Source organism: Oryx dammah, unplaced genomic scaffold (assembly GCF_014754425.2).
Source record: "Oryx dammah isolate SB20612 unplaced genomic scaffold, SCBI_Odam_1.1 HiC_scaffold_22, whole genome shotgun sequence".
In the NCBI taxonomy this organism is placed as follows: domain Eukaryota; kingdom Metazoa; phylum Chordata; class Mammalia; order Artiodactyla; family Bovidae; genus Oryx; species Oryx dammah.
This window is the reverse complement of record NW_024070206.1, coordinates 9,482,407-9,508,762: the sequence shown is the minus strand read 5'-3', so window position 1 is coordinate 9,508,762 and position 26,356 is coordinate 9,482,407. Positions and strand designations below refer to the sequence as shown.

Sequence of the window (26,356 nt, the reverse complement as noted above, 5' to 3'; positions counted from 1 at the left end):
CACAGACACACACACACCCACACCCACCCCCACACACACACACACACACACTCCAGTTCAGTTGCTCTGCTGCTAAGTCGCTTCAGTCATGTCCGACTCTATGCAACCCCATAGACGGCAGCCCACCAGGCATCCCCGTCCCTGGGATTCTCCAGGCAAGAACACTGGAGTGGGTTGCCATTGCCTTCTCCAATCATGAAAAGTGAAAGTGAAGTTGCTCAGTTGTGTCCGACTCTTAGCGACCCCATGGACTCCAGCCTACCAGGCTCCTCCATCCATGGGATTTTCCAGGCAAGAGTACTGGAGTGGGGTGCCATTGCCTTCTCCACAGTTGCTCAGTCATGTCCAACTCTTTGCGACCCCATGAACCACAGAATGCCAGACCTCCCTGTCCATCACCAACTCCTGGAGCCTACCCACACTCATGTCCATTGAGTCGGTGATGCCATCCAACCATCTCATCCTCTGTCGTCCCCTTCTCCTCCTGCCCTCAATCTTTCCCAGCTTCACAGTCTTTTCAAATGAGTCAGCTCTTCACATGAGGTGGCCAAAGTATTGGAGTTTTAGCTTCAGCATCAGTCCTTCCAAAGAACACCCAGGACTGGTCTCCTTTAGGATGGACTGGTTGGATCTGCTTGCAGTCCAAGGGACTCTCAAGAGTCTTCTCCAACACCACAGTTCAAAAGTATCAATTCTTTGGCACTCAGCTTTCTTTATAGTCCAACTCTCACATCCATACATGACTACTGGAAAAACCACAGCCTTGACTAGATGGACCTTTGTTGACAAAATAATGTCTCTCTGCTTTTTAATATGCTGTCTAGGTTGGTCATAACTTTTCTTCCAAGGAGTAAGCGTCTTTTAATTTCATGGCTGCAGTCACTATCTGCAGTGATTTTGGAGCCCCCCCCAAAATAAAGTCAGCCACTGTTTCCCCATCTATTTCCCATGAAGTGATGGGACCAGATGCCATGATCTTTGTTTTCTGAATGTTGAGCTTTAAGCCAACTTTTTCACTCTCCTCTTTCACTTTCATCAAGAGGCTCTTTAGTTCTTCATTTTCTGCCATAATGGTGGTGTCATCAGCTGTCATCTGAGGTTATTGATATTTCTCCCGGCAATCTTCATTCCAGCTTGTGCTTCTTCCAGCCCAGCGTTTCTCGTGATGTACTCTGCATATAAGTTAAATAAGCAGGGTGACAATATACAGCCTTGATGTACTCCTTTCCCTATTTGGAACTAGTCTGTTGTTCCATGTCCAGTTCTAACCGTTGCTTCCTGACCTGCATATAGGTTTCTCAAGAGGCAGGTCAGGTGGTTTGGTATTCCCATCTTTTGAAGAATTTTCCATAGTTCATTGTGATCCACAGAGTCAAAGACCTTGGCATAGTCAATAAAGCAGAAATTTATGGACTTAGTTTTAAATATTATTCCATTTACAAAAAAATAAAAGTAAGTAAAATTGGAATTCTTAGCAGTCAATAAAAAAATCCTAGATCTATTTTCAGGTAAGGACGTGAAAGCGTTAGTTGCTCAGTCATTTCTGACTCTGCGATGCTATGGACTTTAGCCCGCCAAAATAGTGTTCAGTCCATGGAATGCTCCAGGCAAGAATACTGGAGTGGGTTGCCATTTCCTTCTCTAGGGGATCTCCCCAACCCAGGGATCAAACCCTGGTCTCTTGCATTACAACCAGATTCTTTACCATCTGAGCCACCAGAGGAGCCTTCTCATGTAAGCTATTATTAACATGTAGTGGATTTTACTGTCTTTTATCAAATGCATGCTTTTATCATTTGTCCTTAATATACTACATTTTAAAATTCAATACTATTTCTTTCTAAATAAAATGAACTTTCTAAGTTCTAAATCTTTTAATCCAATTTGCCACTATGAATTACACATTTTACAAGCATTCCTTCTTGTTTTTTAAATATCAGGCAGAATTCTTAAAAGATCATTTTAGTTTACTATGCAGGAAGTCATTCATTTATAAATGTATTGTCTATGTGGTAAGATTTTATAAACCCTAACACACATGTGCTCACATGCATGCATGCATGCACACACACACGCTCGCGCGCACACACACACACACACACACACACACACACACACTTTCTCCATGGATTTCTCTGAAATCCATGTTTGTAAAGCAGTGAAATTACCATGGAGCTTAGCCTTATCTGTAGGGAGATATGCATCCTCCAAAATGCAGGAATGAAAACGGCAGATAAAGTCTCAAAATTGGAACGTAATCAATGCTGGAAGTACTCTTTCACCAAGTAATCTTAAAAGTAAGCCATCTATTAGTGCTGGTATGAAGAGAAGCTGTCATTTTTTGGTAAGGCGTTGAACGAATTACCCTTGACCTGCCTTTGAGTCACTTAGTGTGATTTTTTGAAATGCTTAGGATCATACTTACCATTTTAAACCATGCATTAATGCTATCCAAATATTATCTTAGTGACAGAATGAAAAGCAAACTGACAATTTAATTTTCCCTGTTATTTTTTTTTTCTCTAAATCAACTTGATGTAAACTGCTCAGGCTGAATAGTCTTAGACTAGATAAATTCAATAGCAGGTTAGACTCATCAGAATTTTGAAGCTGGGGAAGAAGTAACCTTGGAGATAAATTACTTTCTTTGTTTTAGCAGCAGAGAATGTTCTCATGAAGTTTTTTTTTTTTTTTTTTCCCACATTGCTCTTTCTTTTGGGAATATAATTACAGCATTGCGTTAGTTGCTGTACAGCGATATGTATACACACACCGCTCCGTCCTACCCTGCCATCCCACCCGCCTAGGCCATCGCAGGGCACCAGGCGGAGCTTCCTGCTGCGCAGTGGCTTCCCAGCTAGCTGTCTGTCTGCCACAGTGCAGTGCACAGACATCATTCCCAATCTCCAGTTTGTCCTTCCCTCCCATTCCTCTCTGTGTCCACCTGCCTGTTCTCAATGTCTGCCTCTCTGTTCCTGCCCTGGAAATAGGTCATCTGTACCATTTTTCTAGATTCCACAAATATGTGTTAATGTAGGATATTTGCTTTTCTCTTTCTGACTTATTTCCCTCTGTATGACAGACTCAAATCCATCCTTGTCTCTACAAGCCAAATGAATGTAAAAGCTCACTACTTATAAGGGCACTGATACCAACCAGGGTTCTTGGCCTTCTTTAATCAATATAAATTGATGACAGGCCAGACAGGAAATTCAGGCAAGGCTTTATTGGGGCAGCTGCTGCAGCAGGGGGAGCAAGAACAAACAACAGATTACCTCGCTCACATCCCAAGAAGAGGGGTGAGCTGGGTGCTTCTATGGGGTGAGGGTAGTTGTGTGTCCAGGGGCTGAGTTGGAGAGGCAGCTTAGGTGGTCTACCGCTTCTCTGGCAGAGATGAGTGTGGGGGCTTGTGCAGTACCCTAGTTTTGCTCCCAACACCTTGTCTTTGCTCCTACTTCTTCAGAAGTGGCCGTTGGGTTTTGTTTGTTTGTTTGTTTGTTTGGTCTTTTTGTATCTTATTGTCCATGCATGCTGTGAGCCGAGTTGCTTCAGTAATGTCCAGCTCTTTGCAACACTATGGACTGTAACCCACCAAACTCCTCTGCCCATGGACTTCTCCAGGCAGGAATACTGGAGTGGGTTGCCATTTCCTTCTCTAGGTATCTTCTTGACCCAGGGATTGAACTTGCGTCTCTTGCCCATCTCCGGTGTTGGCACTGGAAGGCAGGCTCTTTACCACTGGTGCTGCCTGGAGAAACCCAGTGCGCACACACACAGTTGTCTTTAGTTCCTTGTAGTTTCTGTGTATTTTATTGCTCAGGGAGATGTGTGTCCACATTCAAACACTGCATCAGAGGGTCTAAGGCCCCAGCCTGTCTCAGTAAAATTTTCCTTGAAGGTATTAAAGGCTTAGAGAGTAACATCACCACCATCCCTTCTCCAGCCACATGAGAAGAGGTTCCGAAGACTTTGGCTGATTAGATTCCAATTTAACCTTCTCAGTTTTCAGAGTAAGAAATTGAAGTCAAGAACAGTTCAGTTACTGGTTCCATTTCCGTAATCTGACCTGTAGTATAGCCAGAACCAGGAACCCCACCCAGCTCCTGACTCTCCTTTTCCTCAGGCAGTGATTTCCCCAGATCACCCTGTTTATCTTCTTCGTTCACCAGCTTTGCTGTAGGGAACTTGATATTCCTGTCAGGTTTATGTACTCTTATCACCACCAACAAGAAGCTTTTCTCTGATGTTCTTCCAAGACCTGGTGGAGAAATAGGCTAAAAAAAACAGAAAAGAATGATAAAATGTTTGCCTGCTATGAATATCATATATTTTATGCAATCTCTTGAGTTTCCTGTGGGTTCTGTTATTTAAAGCTATCATGGTGGGAGCCCTCCCAGAGGGGAAATTTTTAATTAATATCATTTGTATCATGAACATTTTAAAAATACAAAATGAATGAAGCTATATCTAACTTCCGTAATCATGACACATCTCAGAATATTTGCTTCTAAAATCACCCTATTAATTTTGTGAAAATAACCCATGAGTTAAAAAATCACCCCAAATCTCAGTATTCCGTTTATCTTTCTATATACATAAATAGATGGTTAGGTAGAAATATGTTTAGAACAAGGTGATGCAGTTATACATACTGCTTTTTTTTTTTTTTTTTTACAGTTCACGTTTTATTTAAAGGCATATTGATTAAATTCCTGCCATGAAAGATAACATCTAGAAATTAACATGAGAGATTAGCAGTCTCGTCCATCCTCTCATATTCCTGCCTTCTGAGTTTGGGAGTTATATTCTGTTCAGGTTGACGACAACTTGTAAAAGTGATTTATCTGTTTATTTATCTCTGACTGTGCTGGGTCCTCAGGGCTGCACAGGCTCTTCTCCAGCTGTGAGCAGGGACTACTCTGCAGTTGTCGTGGGCAGGCTTCTCACTGGGTGGCCTCTCCTGTTGCGGAGCGTGGGCTCTAGGGCATGCGGGCTTTAGTAGTTGAGGCACGTGGGCTCGGTTGCTGCGGCTCCAGGCTCGAGGGCACAGGCTCAATAATTGTGATGCACCGGCTTAGCTGCTCCGTGGCATGTGAGATATTCTCGGACCAGGGATCAAATCCGTGTTTCTTTCATTGGCCAGCAGATTCTTTACTGCTGAGCCACCAGGAAAGCTCGGTTTATGACAATTGATTTACTTTCCAGTAAACATTATGTCTTTCGTGTTTACTTTTATTTCTGCATAGAGATATATTCAGTCTTCCTCACCAGTCCTTTTATCACAAAATGCCTGTCTTTTACTTTTGAGGATACTCTGAATTGCCTGGGTTTTGTTGTCAGTCTTACTTTAGAAAGTTCTATATAGTTGATTAAATTCCTGCTATGAAAGATAACATCTAGAAATTAGCATGAGAGATTAGCAGTCTCATCCATTCTCTCATATTCCTACCTTCTGGGTTTGGGAATTATATTCTGTTCAGCTTTACGACAGCAATATTGCTTAATTATCTTCTGACATTGGACATTACTATATGGGAATCCGATTCCACTTCTACTCCTTATAGAAGTGTTTTGATTTTGACTTTTCTGTCTGGATGTTCAAATGATGATTTATCCTCCAGTTTCGATATCTAAAATAAGATATGTCTCACGGTTGAGGACGACACATTCGATTTCCCAGGAAAATGGTATCGTCTTTTAATCTAAAAATTCTGATGTATTTTTCAGGGAAAATTTCCTTTTATCCTATCTTTGCATATATCTTCTGTTCCGTTTGTGATCTTGGTACATAAAGATGCCAGTATCTCAACATGAAACCATCTTTGCTTGGCCTCTTTCTATACAAGTTTGTCCTAATTACTTTAGACTCTTTGCCTTCCTCCTTTACAATCACTGCAGTTACCGCAAGTCTCCAGCGTGTTGATCATTTGGTTCTTAGTGGTGTCTCTTACGTTCCTTGTACTTTCTAATTTAATCATTGGCTAATGATGTTGTTTTGCTCTTTGATTTGTTTCCTTAGCTCTGATATCTCTCTTTTCATTTCATTATGCTGTTTTTCATCTAGTCTTTGACCTCTAGTGTTGAACTTATTTTCGTAATATAAAATACATTGTGTGAAACAACTTGAAAAGTTTATCTCTGTTTCTACCCTTAGGTTTTCTTTTCTTCTGGGTCAAGTGTTTTGCTTTTCTCCCTTCTTCCCCTGCACCCATATCTCTCTCCCCACCCACTCCCTTCTCTCATTATTCTTGCTTATAATTTATTCCCATATTTCCCTTGTATGCCTTTTATCTTGCTCATGTGTGAGTGACTCTGTTTAGACACTCTTTGCTCTAATTTCATGGAAGCCGCTTCTAGACTTATTTATCACCTTGCCTGAGACTCTTTGAGCTCCAGTCTGAAGTACTGGATGGTCAGGTTTTCTTAAGTAGTTAATACCTGGGTGGGATTTTTAGGGGGTGAGTTCAGTTGAAGCAGCATTCAGGCTCTTTAAGAGCACCCAGCTTTGTTGGCTGATTCTGTCTTATATTCTCTTCCATACGGGAAGGGCTAGTCTTAAGATTTAGAGCTATGTCAGTGTCTTCTCAATCAGAAAAGGAAGGAAAAACTTAAGACTCTCTGTAAGTTTTGCATTGATTCAGTTGTAGAGGTATTACTGAGATTCCTAGTTTTTTTTCCCCAAAGTCCAGTGAAGTTTCTGGCATTTAAGGACAGATAAGGAACTAAATCCTGCTCTTTCTCCTCTATTCCAGAAACATCTATTTTGATTTATTTTTTCCTTTTACAATCGATTGCTTTCTTTTCTCTGTTTGGCTGCTGGGGTTGATGTGTGTGTGCGTGTGTGTGTGTGTACACTTGTGTTCACTAGGACTTTTACTTTCAGTAGGTATTGAGGAAGGGAAGTTAGGGAAGTTAGTTATGTGTTAGAATCCAACATCTTCTCAGTTAAATGTTTGTGCTGGAAGATTCGTTTACCTAACATTGAAAACTGGACAAGAAAGTGTTTATAAGTTATATATGTCTGGGGTATAATTTTGCATATCTGTGTATACATATCATTTTAAAAATAGGGATTATTTGTGATTGTATAGCTTACATAGAATTATGTAGGGACACAGATATGTGTATAAGTATATAGAAGTAAATGCATTTAATATATGTGTATGCATGCATACACGTATGCACACACAGACGTAATTGTTGAAGACTTGTCAGTAGTAGTAAAGGACACTGATAGCACAGAAATCAAGTTTCCAAAGACATGGTGATGATAACATAGGTAAGCGTATAGAATTAGGACCCTGAGATCAATCCTCCTATCACTTTTATCACTGGTTTGAGCCTCGGAACATCCTTCTCTCATTTTGGTCCTAAGCTCTCCAATTAAAAAAGAGAAATGGAAAGCTCTATCTGGATTTAGAGAGAAGCAACCCTGATTATAGAAACAGCTGAAACTGAGGAACGGTAGTGGGATTCTTTGCCTGGCTAAAGAAAAGTGTGATAAGAGATCTAAAATAGTTTCCAAACACATATTAAAAAAAAAAGAAAAAAGAAAAACAGACGTAAACACAACACTATAGTAAGTGTTGCGGATCAGATGTTCCTCACCCCACTGGACACAGTCTAGAATTTTTACACAGGAGCACACATTTTTCGGCATATTGTGCCTCCAATAAAAAGCACCAATGGGGAAGAAGATAAAAAAAATAGGGACCACTCACTCCCTATTCTTGCCGGAAGAGTTTCATTGACAGAGGAGCCTGGCAGGCTGTAGTCCTTGGGGTTGCAAAAAGTTGGACAGGACTGAGTGACTAATACTTTCATTTTCACAGACAGTTATGTGTAAGAGACAGCTTAAATAGAGAATGAAATGCAAATCTCAGCGTCTAGTCCGTTTGGGGAAGACGGATGTGTAGGTCGGAAGGAGCAAACTAGAGGGATATTAAGTAGACTTCAAGTCACTTGTCACATAAGAAAAAGCCTGGAGAGAAGTATTGGATTGGGCATAGGTATACTATATCACCCAACTCCTTATTAAAAACAAAAAAGGGAAGGAAGATAATGCATTTAAAGATCAGATTAGCTGAAAGAAAGTTACTTTGGTGATACAGGTGGGTGTAGAAAGAATTGAAACTATGGAATAAAAGAGCTATTTCTAATTTATAAATGGAATGCCCATCTGAAACATTGTTCCACAAAACTAGGTCTTTATTGAAGTGTGTTTAGCATAGAAGTCTGAATTGTTAAAGAATATCCCCCCTCAAGGTGATATGTCCTCTCTAAACCTACATTCAACACCAGATGGCTTCCTTTGTAGTCATTGAAATGTGACTAAATTCCAGAGTATGACTCCTTCTTTGCTGCTGCTTAGTTGCTAAGTTGTGTCCAGACTTTTCGTGACCCATTCAGGTGAAATTATGTGTTGACGTCTTTGTAAGACTTCACCTGAAAGAACTTGTTTATTTTGGATATAGAGTTAACCCAATTTGGCAGCAGTCGTATTTTAGATTTCAACATAATTGGGATGTTCAGGTATTTTCACTTAAGAGAAGACTAATGGGTTGATGCTTTTAAGAGAAGACTAATGAATTGATGCTTTTGAACTGTGGTGTTGAAGACTCTTGAGAGTCCCTTGGACTGCAAGGAGATCCAACCAGTCCATCCTAAAGGAGATCAGTCCTGGGTGTTCATTGGAAGGACTGATACTAAAGCTGAAACTCCAATACTTTGGCCACATCATGCGAAGAGTTGACTCATTGGAAAAGACTCTGATGCTGGGAGGGATTGGGGGCAGGCAGAGAAGGGGACAACAGAGGATGAGATAGTTGGATGGCATCACCCACTCAATGGACATGGGTTTGAGCAAGCTCTGGAAGTTGGTGTTGGACGGGAAAGCCTGTCATGTTGTGGTAAATGGGGTAGCAAAGAGTCAGACATGACCGAGCAACTGAACTGAACTGAATGGATTGATGTCCATTATTACAACATGTTAACTCCAAAAGGCCTGGAATGGTAGAGAGAGGTGCTCTGTTCCAGTGAAATCAGCTAGCTTTCCACCGTTCTCAGGGTAAAAAACTACCCCTCAAAGATCATGGTAATGTCTATTGTTTTCCTAATAAAAATTTCACCAGTCTTTTTTTTTTTTTTTTCACCAGTCTTTTTTTCCCGTCATTTGTATATCATTCACCAGTGATGTGCACTGCCTATTGTCCATTTAAACCATCTGCATTCCTTTAAAGTTTCATTCTTGCACTTTTAAGAGATGTTTTAAGTCTTTATGATGGAGAGAATCTGCTCAATGTCAGAGTAATACAGCAAATATTACTTGTGTGTCCTAGAGCAGTATTTTTAGAATTGACCCACATTTAGTTTGTACCTAAATAACTGGAAAAGAATAGCTAAATACCTTATCTAAAAGTGAAAATACTAGAATCCAAAATGAAGGAGATTAGGGAGTAATACAGGATGTTACTGAAAATACTTGTGAGGCATCCTTTTTTGTTGGTTTAGTCACTAAGTCGTGTCCAGCTCTTTTGTGAACTCGTGGACTGTAGCCCACCAGTCTGCTCAGCCCATGGGATTTCCCAGGCAAGAATACTTGAGTGGGTTGCCATTTCCTTCTCCAGGGGGGATTCCCAGCCCAAGGACCAAACCTGCATCTCCTGCACTGGCGGGTGGATTTCTTTCCCTCTGAGCCACCAGAGAAGCCAGAGGCATCCTTTATGTGATACAAAATGCTTAATACCATCCAGGTTGTTGGTGACAACTTAGTTTGGGGATGAAATGACCAAATGAATTTTACAGAATTCAAATGAGTAGTCTTAGCATAGAAACTCATTTAAAAAATAATGTAGAGAAAAGGTTTAGTCTGATTTAAGGTGCAATTGTGTATCTCTACTGATGCTAAAGCTGAAACTCCAATACTCTGGCCACCTCATGCGAAGAGTTAACTCATTGGAAAAGACCCTGATGCTGGGAGGGATTGGGGCCAGGAGGAGAAGGGGACGACGGAGGATGAGATGGCTGGATGGCATCACCAACTCGATGGACATGAGTTTGAGTAAACTCCAGGAGTTGGTGATGGACAGGGAGATCTGGCGTGCTGCGATTCATGGGGTTGCAAAGAGTCAGACATGACTGAGTGACTGAACTGAACCGAATGATTGTAGTATAGAAAGGTCTCTCATCTGTTAGTCATTTCTAGCTATGATAGTGCCTTTGAGAGCTGAATTATGTTTTTTCCATCTTTCTGTTATAGTCGCTATTCATTCTTTCCTCAGTTCCTAAGTTACAGAAGTTCTCTATATATGTATTCTATGCACTCAAGAAGAGCCTGAGAAACCAAGGTCTGATGAAAATGTGGGTAATTTATTTCTGGTCATGAATTTTATTCTGTCGAAAGAAGGAAAGTATAACAAAATCAATATCTTGCCTGAAATTGCTGTGGCATTGTACGTGTATGTTAAGCAGTTCTCTGAAATGGACTAAAACCATGTAAATGGGATGATTTGATAAACTTGAAAATTCATGGCACTTCATTTTCATTAGTCATTAAGAAATTGTTGCCCACCAAATAGTTTAAAGTAGTGAGTAATTTCTTCCACAAGAGTGGAAAGGAAGGAGAACTATGTTAATATTCAAAGGGAATTAAATGAAAAATCATATGCTTTCAGGAGCCATCTTCACAGTCTGCTGAGTAAGTAATGATGTAGGTGAAAGACATCTAACAGTCATAAATGGTTTAAAAATTGAACACAGAGAGAGGGCCCTGCAAAAAGCAAGAAAATCCATTGCCGGCTTCATGAGAAGCAAACTTTCACGGAAGAGGGAATGTTTGAGTTCCCTCTGAAGGAAAACATGGAAATTGTATCAGCTGAGAAATGTAGAGCCAGCCAGGGGTTCATAATCAGAAAAATGATAAAGAACATGTCCACAGCCATCCACAAGTCATATTCACTCATTAGTCCCAGTTTATATTTGTGTTGGGAATCTAGTACTTCAGAGCAGTGGAAGGAATACCTAGGTCCTAAATTCTTGGAAGCAAACCTAGAATGGGATTAATCAATCCTAGTCTGCTCATCACAGGAAAGAGAGAGAGAGAGAGAGAGAGGAGTAGCAGAGGAATAAAAAGGATTAAGAGTATAGAAGAGAAAAGCAGGAACAGAAGAGAATACTAAACCTCTTTCTCTCTCGCACTCATGTATATATATATATATGTATACGTTTATGTATTTATATATATGTATGTGTGCAAGCTGGGATCAAGATTGCTGGGAGAAATGTCAATAACCTCAGATATGCAGATGACACCACCCTTATGGCAGAAAGCGAAGAGGAACTAAAAAGCCTCTTGATGAAAGTGAAAGAGGAGAGTGAAATAGTTGGCTTAAAGCTCAACATTCAGAAAACTAAGATCATGGCATCTGGTCACATCACTTCATGGGAAATAGATGGGGAAACAGTGGAAACAGTGTCAGACTTTATATTTTGGGGCTCCAAAATCACTGCAGATGGTGACTGCAGCCATGAAATTAAAAGGCGCTTACTCCTTGGAAGAAAATTTACGACCAACCTAGATGGTATATTCAAAAGCAGAGACATTACTTTGCCGACTAAGATCCATATAGTCAAGGCGATGGTTTTTCCAGTGGTCATGTATGGATGTGAGAGTTGGACTGTGAAGAAGGCTGAGCACCGAAGAATTGATGCTTTTGAAGTGTGGTGTTGGAGAAGACTCTTGAGAGTCCCTTGGACTGCAAGGAGATCCAACCAGTCCATTCTGAAGGAGATCAGCCCTGGGATTTCTTTGGAAAGAATGATGCTAAAGCTGAAGCTCCAGTACTTTGGCCACCTCATGTGAAGAGTTGACTCATTGGAAAAGACTCTGATGCTGGGAGGGATTGAGGGCAGGAGGAGAAGGGGACGACAGAGGATGAGATGGCTGGATGGCATCACTGACTTGATGGACGTGAATCTGAGTGAACTCCGGGAGTTGGTGATGGACAGGGAGGCCTGGTGTGCTGCGATTCATGGGGTCACGAAAAGTTGGACACGACTGAGCGACTGAACTGGACTGATGTGTGCATGTATGTGTATACTCAGTTGTGTGACCCCACGGACTATTGCCCATCAGGCTCCCCTGTTCATTGGATTTCCCAGGGAAGAATACTAGAGTGATTTGCCATTTCCTTCTCCAGGGGATCTTCCTAACCCAGGGATCAAACCCTCATCCCCTGCATTGCAGGAGAATTCAGAACTTTTCAGGGACAAGATCATTTTCCATCATAATTTTCCAGTGGTAGAACTATTACAAAATACTTTAGGCACTGGACCCTGTCTGGCTGTAGAACCTACAAGTTGTGTGGTTTGGAGAAGTTGCTTACACATCACAGTCTCTTCATTTCTAAAAAGGGAATAAATAGAGCCTGATCCAAAGAGTTGTGGTGCAAATAATAAATTCAAAGTGCTTAAACTAATAAATTGTACCGTCAGGTCTTAGTAATTATTGGCTATTGTCTGGTAAATAAATACTTGATCAAAATCTGTGATAAAGTTGGAAATAGAATCCAAGAGATAATAAATGTATCTGCTCAGAGGGATTCAAGCAATAGTTCTGGTGTTGCTTCATTCTCAGTGAAGTTGGTGAAAGAATAAAGTCTAATATTATTCTATAAATTATAAATAAATTTAACCCTGTATACAATGTTCACATATTAGCTAAAGGAAATCTCTGAGACAGGTTTTTTTCCCATATCTTTGGCATGTTAACGCATCCTTCTAAATCAGCATGCCCTGTGAAAGAGTAAAGAATTTAAAAGCTTTTTGGTACTAGAGGCCCAACTATTTAGGTAAAAACAGGAAAATAAGACAGGGAAGGGGAGGGGAAGAGGGATGAGGCGGTGGGAGATTTGGCTTCCAAGATCACTCAGTAGAAAAACTAGAACTTGAGTCCTGGGTTCTTTCCACTGATTCTCTGATTTTTCTAGAAGACAGTGACCATCAGAGATTGCAAATTCACTTCAACTTTAGGGGAAAGTTCTGCTGAGAGTGGTTGGAAGGAGCAAGGAATAGTGGTTACTCAAAGAAGCAAAAATTACCACTTTTTACCTACTGGGCATAACAACAACAGAGACAAAAATAAAATCTGTCTTTAAAAATATCTATGAAAAATGCATATTTATTTTCAGGGTGAAAAGGAGATCAAGGCTGCTGCTTCCCAAGTTTGTCATCATTTCACATTCCCAGTGGAAGAAGATGAATATGACTTTTTTAAATGATTTTTTATTTGAATATAGTTGATTTATAATGCTGTGTTTCTGGTGTACAACAGAGTGAGTCAGTTATACATACACATATACCCACTACTTTTTAGATTCTATTCCCATATAGATCATTGCAGAGTATTGGATAGAGTTTTCTGTGCTATTCACTAAGTTCTTACAGAGTTACCTCTTCTCTATATTGTGATGGCTTCTCTGATGAGTCAATGGGTAAAGAACCCCCCTGCAGTGGAGGAGACACAGGCAATGTGGATTTAATCCCTGAGTCAGGAAGATCCCCTGGAGGGGAGATGACAGTCCACTCCAGTATTCTTGCCTGGGAAATCCCACGGACAGGGGAGCCTGAGAGGCTACAGTCCAAAGGGTTGCAAAGAGTCAGACATAACTAAGCTGCTTAGCACAGCTAAAGAAACTTATATATAGTAGTGTTTATATGTAAGTCCCAATCTCCCAATATGTCCATCTCACATCACTTTTTTAAACCCTAGGAAGGGTTTTGGGGGACCAAGTCTGCCAGATTCACTGGCAAAGGTGTGTTACACTTGTAATTTCCTTTCAGTTGCACATTTCAATCACAGTATAAGTAGTAGTATGGTAATTAAGACATTAAATTAGTGTATCATGTACCTTGCTGAGAAAACAGTAGTACATGTAGCTGTGCACTAGCGTAGGTAATTACTAGGACAATAGGAATATATCCACAGTAAAGATAATGGCCATTTTTAGTATCCTATCACCATAGCCAGTTCTGATGGGAAAGAGTCCATCACATTAACTAAATCCTAATGAAACTCTAGAATTACAGATACTAAGCTTTCTCGTCTGATACTCTGGTTTTCTCAGTCATATCATCTCCCCTTTATTTGCTTTATCAGCATAGCTTCCATAGCTTTATGGAATTCCTAGTGTCCTTTATGTAGGTCAATTGGATACAAATACTTGGTTATTCAGAATGTTTCTTGTATTTTTTTTCAAGTTTGTTTTTTTTTTTTTAAATTCTTTGTGGCATGACACCACCATTCACTCAGCTGTTTCACTACACTGGGCTGGGTGGGGGGCCGTGTGTATTACATCCTACAGTAGTTCCTATAAAGTAAACTAAGGGCTGAGGGGATTAACGTTGCAAGCATTTTCAATATTTGTCTCTAACTCTGAGAAAATAGAGCATGCAAGTTCACATCCCCACCCACTCACTTTTTTTTTTTTTTCTGTCTTTACAGTTCCGCCCTGGTTTTTAAATCACCCTTCCAACCTCTATGCCTATGAAAGCATGGATATTGAGTTTGAATGCACAGTCTCTGGGAAGCCTGTGCCCACTGTGAATTGGATGAAGAATGGAGATGTGGTCATTCCTAGTGATTATTTTCAGATAGTGGTAATTATCTTCTCTTCAAATTCGCTTTATAATCCCAGTCATTGTCTACTCTGTTTTTAGTTGCTTTTCTTTCCTGGGAACAAGGTTCCCATTGGGAATTTTTATGGTATGTGAAGAAAATTGGTCTAATAAAACAGATGAGTTTTTAGACTTAGGACTTTGAGCTAAAAATAATAATAATAATAATAATCAAACAATCCAGCCCTTTGTTTTACAGAGAAGATTTTAAACCAACAATGAAAAAATAGAAGGCTTAATACCAATAATTTCTAAATATTTTCACTGGTGATTCTTGGAAGAAAAAAGTTTTGAATCTAGTTTCAGACAGTATGAAGCCAAGAATCCCTTAGCTCTTTGACTTTTGCCCATAATAATAAAGCTTTAATAGAATGTGCTACTTATGAATATGCAGCCTCACTTCAATAATACAGATGGCCACTCTTTGCTCCGTTGCTACCCTTCCAAATAGGACCAGCTGGTCCTCTGTGAGCAGTGCAAAAGGGCAGTAATATTGGTGTCAAGAAAGTGGTGGCGACACTGGTGGAGAAGATATCAAGACCCAGAATTTACATGCTTTGTAATTTAAGAGCATTGAGTTAAAGCCAAGAACAACGTTTCTTATAGTTCCTATACGGTTTAGTGTACTCTGTTCCTGTCCTGGATGGAGATAATAGGGATAATTGAATTACATTCACAGAGCTGTTTGTGGTCCTGGTACACAGTGAATGACCCAAGCCTCTTATTATTATTATTATTGTGCTTGCTGCTGGCAGCAGAAAGTTTTTCTCATTTGAAAATCCTCTTTGGAAACTCTCCTTTTGGTTGAGGTCAGCATCAGAGTATCTGAAGTCAGGTATATGAATAAGAGATATGAAAAGCACTTTTTAAATATCAAGGAACTTTGCAGCTAAAGACGGAGGGTTTTGGTCCATTTCTCTTATGTTGGAGATGCAGATATGACCCTGATAAAGAAGAGTGGTCCTCTAAGCCAAGTCTCCCTGCAGAAGGGAATTCTCATGTAAGTGCCCGCTCGGAATTCAGGCACAAACTCTTTCCATGGCTTCATAGTGCCTCTAGCAGGTAGACCATTCTTCCGTGATCAGTTGACTTTCAGATACTTTCATCATCTCCTGATCCATGCATTTTGTCATATTATAAGGGCTCCTAAGGAATACATCTATAAAGAATATCTTTATTATGCTTATCATCACTTACTATGTTTCAATTTTAGTTGTATTTAATTCGTTAGGAATAGAGTAAGAAAGGAAAATAAATTTAACTTTTGAATGCCACATCAATCCATTAGTTCCTTTATATGCTATGCTGTTTTCTCTATCAGTGAATTAAAAATGACCTGCCAGGGGTCAACATGAAATGTGTTGTATACGCCTGAAATGTATGCCACTTGCATAGAGAAGAAATTGTTGAGTGCCCTTAAGGACACATGATAAAATGCAACATTTATTTTTCTCTACAGTTTGAATAATCTTTCCCCCAGCACGACCCATTATACCCAATCTATTTAAATGTTTCTTTTCTTAAGGTAAAAAGGAAATGTGCACTATGAGCCCTTTTCACACTAAATTGTGCTTAAAAAATATTTCCCCAATAGCTCCAGATATCTGAGAGCCATTGTCTGTCACACGAGTAACATTTAGCCCAAATAGTAACTTATATGAGAACTGTTAATTAGAAGTTAGTCAGCTTTATCTAAGAATTTTACATTAGCCAAGGATTGACTACAAGACACTAAAAACAATTAAGAATTCCCCTAAGGTAATATTTATCTCTTAATGACTTCAGGGAAAGTGATTTAATACATCTCACTTACTGAACTAATTCTTACACTATCGAAGATAAACTGAGTTAGGGTAATTAAATGCTATTTCAGATCGTTTTATCATCCATCCTTGAAAACTATGGTGGCCCAAAATTTATATAAAACAGGAGTTAACGTTGTTCTATTTAATTTATGGATTACTGAAGGTGAAACATTTTGTGAAACATTTTGCCATATAACAAGAATGACACAGGTATAAAATATCCCCCATAACCTCCTCCAATTCCCTAAAAGGTCACACAATTTTAAGAGGATTTTCAGACATCTTTTTTTTTCTCAGTTAAAAACACTTCTAGAAAATTTCCAGCCTAGATTTCTTGTCCTTTAGAAGCTGCAAAAATCAGTGTTTTTGTTTCCTTTTACTTTTTGTTTCTCTCCAGCAGCCACTGAACCTATTTCCTTCAGTACAAGGGAAAAAGAATGAGATTTCTTTGATACTAACCTCTGTTCCATACATAATAAAGGAATGTTCTGTTACTGCTCATTTAGAATTGGAGGGTGATGTACATCCTTGAGAGTATACTTTTCAGCACAGAACTGGGTGAAATTGCTACACATGGATTCAGCAAAGGCTCAGGACTCTGTGACGTTTTCCAGGTGACTTAGGACAGATCTGTGAGGCTGAGAACCCTCTTGGCCTCCATTCTGGCTTTTCTGGGAAGTTGGATTAAAATTCGGTTGTGTTCATTTTGTCACTTAAAGTTTTTTGCTTTTTCAAATATTTTACCTGCATTTTATTCGCACTAGGGAGGAAGCAACCTGCGGATCCTTGGGGTGGTGAAGTCGGATGAGGGCTTTTATCAGTGCGTGGCTGAAAATGAAGCAGGAAACACCCAGACCAGTGCACAGCTCATTGTTCCTAAGCCTGGTAAGATGAGATGAACTTTGCTCTGGTTTTTGTAGTTACTGTTCTGTGTGGTTTAGCTGTAAAAATCCATATAGTTTTCCCTGTTCCCAAAGTCAGTTGGAAATTAGAGTTATTTAGTTAATCAAGGTGTGTATATGTGTATTGATGATATATTTGTGCTAGAAAACTATATCTATTGATATATATATAAATCCATCCAGTGAGATATGATTATTATGAACCTTAGATACCTCTGGCTGTCAAGACAACAACCACTAAATCACTTCCTTCTCCTCTATTTTGTGGCTTGCCTTTCTTTCAGTGTTTCATATAAATATAAAATCTATATATGTAACATATATATATATATAAAACAGATAAACATCTATGTATCAGTTCAGTTCAGTTGCTTAGTCGAGTCCAACTCTGCAACACCATGGACTACAGCACACCAGGCTTCCCTGTCCATCACCAGCTCCCGAAGCTCACTCAAACTCATGTCCATCGAGTTGGTGATGCCATCCAACTATCTCATCCTCTGTCATCCCCTTCTCCTCCTGCCTTCAATCTTTCCCAGCATCAGGGTCTTTTCAAATGAGTCGGTTCTTCATATCAGGTGTCCAAAGTACTGGAGTTTCAGCTTCAGCATCAGTCCTTCCAATGAATATTCAGGACTGATCTCCTTTAGGATGGACTGGCTTGATCTCCTTGCTGTCCAAGGGACTCTCAAGAGTCTTCTCTAACACCACAGTTCAAAAGCATCAATTCTTTGCCACTCAGCTATCTTTATAGTCCTTTACAGACCTTTTCCAGTCCTGTGGCTACTGCTGAGTTTTCCAAATTTGCTGACATATTGAGTGCAGTACTTTCACAGCATCATCTTTTAGGGTTTGAAATAGCTCAACTGGAATTCCATCACATCCACTAGCTTTGTTTGTACTGATGCTTCCTAAGGCCCACTTGACCTTGCATCCTGGATGTCTGGCTCTAGGTGAGTGATCACACCATCGTGATTATCTGGGTCATGAAGATTTTTATTTTCGTACAGTTCTGTGTATTCTTGCCACCTCTTAATATCTTCTGCTTCTGTTAGGTCCATACCATTTCTGTTGTTTATTGTGCTCATCTTTGCATGAAATGTTCCCTTGGTATCTCTAATTTTCTTGAAGAGATCCCTAGTCTTTCCCATTCTATTATTTTCCTCTATTTCTTTGCATTGATCACCAAGAAAGGCTTTCTTATCGCTCCTTGCTATTCTTTGGAACTCTACATTCAGGTGCTTATATCTTTCCTTTTCTCCTTTGTCTTTAGCTTCTCTTCTTTTCTCAGCTATTTGTAAGGTCTCCTCAGATAACCATTTTGCCTTTTTGCATTTCTTTTTCTTGGGGAGGGTCTTGATCACTGCCTCCTGTACAATGTCATGAACCTCTGTCCATAGTTCTTCAGGCACTCTATCAGATCTAACCCTTGAATCTATTTGTCAGTTCCACTGTTTAATGGTAAGGGACTTAATTTAGGTCTTACTTGAATGGTCTAGTGGTTTTCCCTATTTTCTTCAATTTAAATCTGAATTTGACAATAAGGAGTTCATGATCTGAGCCACAGTCAGCTCCTGGCCTTGTTTTTGCTGACTGTACAGAGCTTCTCCATCTTTGGCTGCAAAGAATATAATCACTCTGATTTTTGTGTTGACCATCTGGTGATGGCCATGTGTAGAGTCTTTTCTTATGTTTGTTTTAACCAGTGCATTCTCTTGGCAAAACTATTAGCCTTTGCCCTGCTTCATTCTGAACTCCGAGGCCAAATTTACCTGTTTCTCCAGGTGTTTCCTGACTTGCTACTTTTGCATTCCAGTCCCCTATAATGAAAAGGACATCTTTTTTGGGTGTTAGTTCTAAAAGGTCTTGTAGGTCTTCATAGAACTGTTCAACTTCAGCTTCTTCAGCGTTACTGTTTGGGGCATAGACTTGGATTACCATGATATTGAATGGTTTGCCTTGGAAACAAACAGAGATCATTCTGTCATTTTTGAGATTGCATCCAAGTACTGCATTTTGGACTCTTCTGTTGACCGTGATGGCTACTCCATTTCTTCTTGCCCACAGTAGTAGATATAATGGCCATCTGAGTTAAATTCACCCATTCCAGTCCATTTTAGTTCACTGATTCGTAAAACATCGATGTTCACTCTTGCCATCTCCTATTTGACCACTTCCAGTTTGTATTGATTCATGGACCTAAATTCCAGGTTCCTATGCAATATTGTTCTTTACAGCATCAGACTTTACTTCCATCACCAGTTGCATCCACAACTGAGTGCTGTTTTTGCTTTGGCTCTGTCTCTTCTTTCTTTATGGAGTTATTTCTCCACTGATCTCCAGTAGCATATTAGGCACCTACCAACCTGGGGAATTCATCTTTCAGTGTCATCTTTTTGCCTTTTCAAACTGTTCATGGGTTTCTCAAGGCAAGAATACTGAAGTGGTTTTCCATTCCTTCTCCAGTGAACCACATTTTGTCAGAATTCTCCACCATAAACTGTCTATCTTGGGTGGCCCTACACAGCATGGCTCACAGTTTCATTGCATTAGACAAGGCTGTGGTCCATGTGATCAGTTTGGTTAGTTTCCTTTGATTGTGATTTTCATTCTGTCTGCCCTCTGATGGATAAGGATAAGAGGCTTATGGAAGCTTCCTGATGGGAGAGACTGACTGTGGGGAAACTGGGTCTGGTTCTGATGGGTGGGGCAATGCTCAGTAAATCTTTAAGCCAATTTTCTGTTGATGGGTGGGGCTGTGTTCCCTCCCTGATTTTTGACCTGAGTCCAAACTATGGTGGAGGCAATGAAGATAATGGCAACCTCCTTCAGAAGGTCCCATGCACCCACTGCTACACTCAGCGCCTCCAACCCTGCAGCAGGCCACCACCGGCTCAGGCCTCTGCCGGAGACTCCTGGACACTCATGGGAAATCTAGATCAGTCTCTTTTGGGCTCGCTGCTCCTTTCTCCTGGGTCCTGGTGCCCACAAGGTTCTCTTTGTGCCCTCCAAGAGCCTGTTTCCCCAGTCCTGTGTAAGTTCTGGCAGTTCTGTGGTGCCTTCATGGCGACCTCCTCTAAGAGGGCTTATGCCGCACCCAGGGCTGCTGCACCCAGAGCCCTGGCCCCTGCGGCAGGCCACGGCTGACCTGTACCTCCACAGGAGACACCCAGACACAGGTCTGGCTCGGTCTCAGTGGGGTCTCTGGGTCCTGGTGCACACAAGGTTTGTTTGAGGCCTCCGGGTGTCTACGGCGGGAATGGGGTTTGATTCTAAACATGGTTTTGCCACTCCTAACATCTTCCTGGGGTTTCTCCTTTGCTCTTGGATGTGGGGTAACTTTTTTTGGTAGAATCCAACATTCTCCTATGCCAGCAGAGTAGGAAAACTCAGCAATGATCACAGGACTAGAAAAGGTCAATTTCATTCCAATCCCAAAGAAAGGCAATGCCAAAGAATACTCAAACTACCACACAGTTGCACTCATCTCACATGCTAGCAAAGTAATGCTCAAAATTCTCCAAGCCAGGCTTCAATAGTCTGTGAACTGTGAACTTCCAGATGTTCAAGCTGGTTTTAGAAAAGGCTGAGGAACCAGAGATCAAGTTGCTAATGTCCATTGGATCATTGAAAAAGCAAGAGAATTCCAGAAAAACATCTACTTCTACTTTATTGACTGTGCGAAAGCCTTTGACAGTGTGGATCACAACAAACTGTGGAAATTTCTTAAAGAGATGGGAATATTTGACCACCTGAACTGCCTCCTGAGAAATCTGTATGCAGGTCAGGAAGCAACAGTTAGAACTGGACATGAAACAACAGACTGGTTCTAAATTGGGAAAGGACCATGTCAAGGCTGTATATTGTCACCCTGTTTATTTAACTTCTATGCAGAATAGATCATGAGAAATGTTGGATTGGATGAAGCACAAGCTGGAATCAGATTGCTGGGAAAAGTATCAATAACCTCAGATATGCAGATTATACCATACTTATGGTAGAAATCAAGGAAGAACTAAAGAGCCTCTTTATGAAAGTGAAAGAGGAGAGTGAAAAGGGTGACTTAAAACTCAATATTCATAAAACTAAGATCATGGCATCTGGTCCCATCACTTCATGGCAAATAGATGGGGAAACAATGGAAACAGTGAAAGACTTTATTTTTTGTGTGTGTGTTCCAAAATCACTGCAGGTGGTGACTGCAGCCATGAAATTAAAAGACGCTTGCTTCTTGGAAGAAAAGTTATGACCAACCTAGATAGCATATTAAAAAGTAGAGATATTACTTTGCTAACAAAAAAGCTATGGTTTTTCCAGTAGTCAAGAGTCTGTTGGACTGCAAGGAGATCCAACCAGTCCATCCTGAAGGAAATCAGTCCTGAGTGTTCATTGGAAGGACTGATGCTGAAACTGACACTCCAATACTTTGGCCACCTGATGCAAAGAGCGGACTCATTTGAAAAGACCTTGATGCTGGGAAAGATTGAAGGTGGTAGGTGAAGGGGACGGCCAAGGATGGGATGATTGGATGGCATCACCGACTCAATGGACATGAGTTTGAGTAAACTCCAGGAGTTGGTGATGGACAGGGAAGCCTGGCATGCTGCAGTCCATGGAGTCGCAAAGAATTGGGCATGACTGAGCAACTGAACTGAACTGAACATTCTTCCTGTCAATGGTTGTTAAGCAGTGAGTTGTAATTTCAGTAGTTCTCACAGGAGAAGAGCATTTCAAGTCCTTCTACTCCGCCATCTTCCTCTGCCACACTCATAAAGCTGTTGTTTGCAAGATCCCACAATCTTTCGTCTTGCCGTCCACAGACAGTGAGTCATATACGTGTATACACACATGCGTATTTCTAGTCTTAAATCAGTGAAACTTGGAAGAAAAATAGGAGAAGTAATCACTTGGAAGTAAAACATTTTCCTTTTAAAGAAAAAAAATATTTTCATAAGTTGTCCTTTCTTCTATAATTTATTGTTTTTTATTTTTTTGTTCTGTAATCTTTTAGAGGTTTAATATGGTGGTTTGTTCAAAACTAGCATAAATCTATAATAGACATGTCATGGAATATCCCCATAATGGTACAATTTCTGAGCTTCCCTGGTGGCTCATACAGTAAAGAGTCTGCTTCCTCCGCAGAAGACCCAGGTTTGATCCCTGGGTCGGAAAGATCTCCTGCAAATGGAAATGGCAACACACTGCAGTATTCTTGCCTGGAAAATCCTATGTACAGAGGAGTGTGGTGAGCCCTCGTCCATGGGGTCACAAAGAGTTGGACATGCCTGAGCAATTAACATGTCATCTCATTGTCGGTACAATTTCTACCAGAAAGGAAGCAAAACCACAAAAAACAAACACACAAAAAGCTAACTGATCAGCTGCTCTGAAATGTGGTAATACTACAGAAGGTCAAAAGCATTACCACTCTCTGTTTTTTTGATGAGGGATTGAACAATTATTGTATAGATCCAAATACTTTAAAATATTAATACCTCCTTATGAAAAGTTTTCATGCCATCTATTGATTATTTAACTTTTTGGACCAGTTTCCTTCTTCTTAATTCAATCTTGTCCCACTCTTTTCCTGCAGTAAGTTTATTAGAAAGTAGTGATGTCTGTACAGCTACAGAAATACATGAGACATTGTCTTTCTTTGGCTTCTTTGTGACCTATCAAGGCCTGATATTTGGTGCGTCTAACCAATTATCCAGAGACTCTCAAACTGTCATCATAATGTTCACAACAACGACTTTCTCTGTTTTCTTGATTAAAACAAAAAAGCAGCCACAGAACCACAGTCTCAGATGAGTAAAAGAATGAAAGGAACTACCTCGTAATTTAAAGGGCCAATTAACTCTTGTTCAAGATCACCGGTTTCTCTGATGGACTGCTCATTTCCCTTTTATTGAATGTGCCCTATGTGTGAGTGTAACTTCATTGGTGTGACTAAGTGCATTCTCTTCTGCTGAAACGTGAATGGATGAGTTAGAGAAAAGGAACCTCTAAAATCAGTCTCTAATGTGAGCCATGGTTTACAAGCCCTGTGCTATCTCATTAGCAACAATGTGGCGACGTTTACACTAATGCTGGTTGCTGCACAAGCTGCAGAACAAGAGAATTCTGGTTACCGTTGATTTTCATCTAAGGCCATAAAGCTGAGGAAAGTGCGAGATAAGCAGTCTTGTCTTTCTAAAGAGACATGTGAGGTGCACTCTCCTAGGACTTATTGGCACTGGCCAGGTCTGGCCACCATCCCCTGTAAGTGCCATTCAGTGTGGAAGATGCTTTGATGTGTTGAAATTTGTAGAATTAGACATGGGCAGGGCTTCCCTGGTGGCTCAAACAGTAAAGAATCCACCTGCATTGTGGGAAACCTGGGTTCCATCCCTGGGTTGGGGAGATCCCCTGGAGGAGGGCATAGCAACCCACTCCACTGTTCTTGCCTGGAGACTCCCCATGGACAGAGGAGCCTGGCGGGCTACAGTCCATGGGGTCGCAAAGAGTCGGACACGCCTGAGTGACTAAGCACACGGACGTTGTCCTGGCATTTTCTTTCCCCTACAAGTCAAGTTATAGAGACACCAGGAAAACTGGAACAGAGTGCATTTGTGATTTGTGTGCGTGCGTATGTTTTACTGGGAACTGCTTGCACAACTGGAAAACAGGCATCTTATCCTGACTAAAAGTTGTCTGGAGGTGCCCACCGTAAGGTAAGGGAACTAGAGAAGGCGAAGTTCAGAGAAAGAATGAGACCGATACTCTACAGGAACAGATCACCTCCAATGAGGCGAGAAGGGGCAGCAGTCAGACCAGCGAGCTGCTGCACTAAGTCAAGAAGAGAGTAGGTATATACAGAAAACATATATGCAGAAGTACATTGTTTTGGGGTCTGTTTTTCCTCAAGATTATTTTTCATTAGTTAGCTTCTAACAACTGGGGCAAGGAATTCCTGGGACTGACTGGGAGCTGAACATAATCAGTGTTCATGTCCATTCCTTTCTTTGGGGGAGAAAGTTCTTTATTCTGTATAGAAAACGGTGGGAAAGACCCAGAAGGGAGTTTTCACTCCCGGCCATTTTGAGCCATAGCTTCACCCACAACCCAGCAGGAGAAAGGGAAAGTCAGCTGTGTTGAACTCTGTTTCCACTTTGGGGAAGAACAAGGCTGTGAGTTATACTTGTGAAGAAAAAGCAGGGCTGAAGACAGCTGAAGAAGCCTGCCCACTAGGTTCTGACTGCAGAGGCTACAACCACAGAAGATACTAGGAGTGGAGCGGAGCTGGGAGCTGGGGCAGAAGGCCAGCCAGACCCCGCTGTCCCTGCTTTTGGAAGGGGTCTAGAGTGGGGGTTCCTCGGGTGGAAAGGCCTCAGAAGAACCCACATAGCTGCCCCCACAAAACACACGTGTACGCCTGCCACGACTATGGATTCTAAAGAGCACAGGTTGAGAAAAAGAGCCTCTGTCTCTTTACTTGAAATCCATCCTCTCTTTCCACCCTAGAGAAGCCCTAAGTCCTGGGGGCGGGCAGACCCAATAGAATAAAAAGCAAGTGACAGACAGTTCTATTGCCTCTTACCCATTTTTGGCCTCAGGCCAGCTCCAGGAGGAGGGAAGAGACTTGGAATGGAACCTTAGGTTAAGCTTACTTGTTTGCATGTGTCTGTGTTGCCTTTATTGTTATTGTTACTGTTTTTAATATCTGAAAAGAAAGCTTTCAAAATATTTTAAGGTGCCTTTAGGACTTGAGGATTGACCCAAGTTGCTATCTAGGATAGAAAATATATCTGATAGAGTGTGTTTGAAAGTGGAGGATGGGGGTAAAAAAAGCTGTTCCCTCTTCTTTCTTCCTATTCCAATAGTTCAGCTTGTTCAATAAACCAATTCTAGGCATTGAACTTCACTTATACCAGTCAGCTCTGATTTCAACAGGTATCTCTTTGTTAATGGTCCCTTGCATTCTGTTCAGGTCCTGATTCATTTGGGTCTATGGGACTACAAAAGAGCAAGGCTCCCCTTGGCAGAAATGTCATTTACCTCCTGAGGAGGGCAAGCCTCAGAGAATCTTGATAGTTCATTCTCCCTTCTAGATGGTAAAGTGTTGTCAGTGGATGCTACATTTTGGGTTGGTGTTTATTGTATCTGGCATTGGATTAGAATGAAAGTAAAAGAAAATGAAGACCAAAACCTGAAAGCGTGACAGAACACCATTATGACTGTCTTATACTCCCTCCTTGTAAATGATGGATTGCTTTTTCCTAGCTGTTTCATCAGGTCTTCAAATAATGCCTCCGATTCCTCAGAGATTCAGTGTAGGCCGCGTGCACAGATGGTGGAGAGGCTAGCTATAAATATAAACTCAGCAATGAAGCTGACCATGGCGGAAGAACAGAGCCCTCTCTCTTGAAGTTCCAACAATAAATGGTCACCATATATTGTGAAGCACATTGTGGGCCTGCATTGACCAGCTGTTCAGCTTTGGTCTGTCCACATGCTTGCGGCTCAGAGATTCTCTGGGCAACCATAACAATCTGCTTCTCACTGAAGCGCACACAATGGCCTGTTCAAGAGGGCGCCCATGGTTGGTGGATATTTACATAAGCCTAATGAAGCTTCAGCCTAGTCTTTTATACAGAGTTTAGCTATTCCCTCTTTTACAATTAGTGACTTAGGAAACATCACCTACTAAATGAAATGGAGTTAATGATTTGTTTTTCTCTCCAGAAAATAAGTTTTGGAAAACTATTGAAATGTGTGCACTGTAACAAGTGGAATATATGCTTGGTTTCCTCGAGATAAAGATCAAGACGATCAACGGCATTTTAAAAAGTCATTATACTAGAGGAAGTGCTGTCAGGAATGTTATATATCTGACACTATGACGCTGTGCACACATTTCCAGACTGCTAGCCATCTCTGCATGCCTAGCACAACCATGAGTGCACACACATTTGTGCACCCACAGACAAAGATCTG

General features: G+C 40.8%; 1 protein-coding gene across 1 annotated transcript in view; it reads left to right on the top strand.

Annotated features, from left to right (window-relative positions):
* The window catches only part of DCC (DCC netrin 1 receptor), an 811,418-nt gene that overhangs the window by 270,236 nt on the left and 514,826 nt on the right, over nt 1-26,356 (top strand). The window contains exons 6-7 of the mRNA XM_040264220.1: nt 14,501-14,655; nt 17,243-17,363. Coding sequence (XP_040120154.1) covers nt 14,501-14,655; nt 17,243-17,363 — 276 coding nt within the window. The remainder of the gene's footprint in view (nt 1-14,500; nt 14,656-17,242; nt 17,364-26,356) is intronic.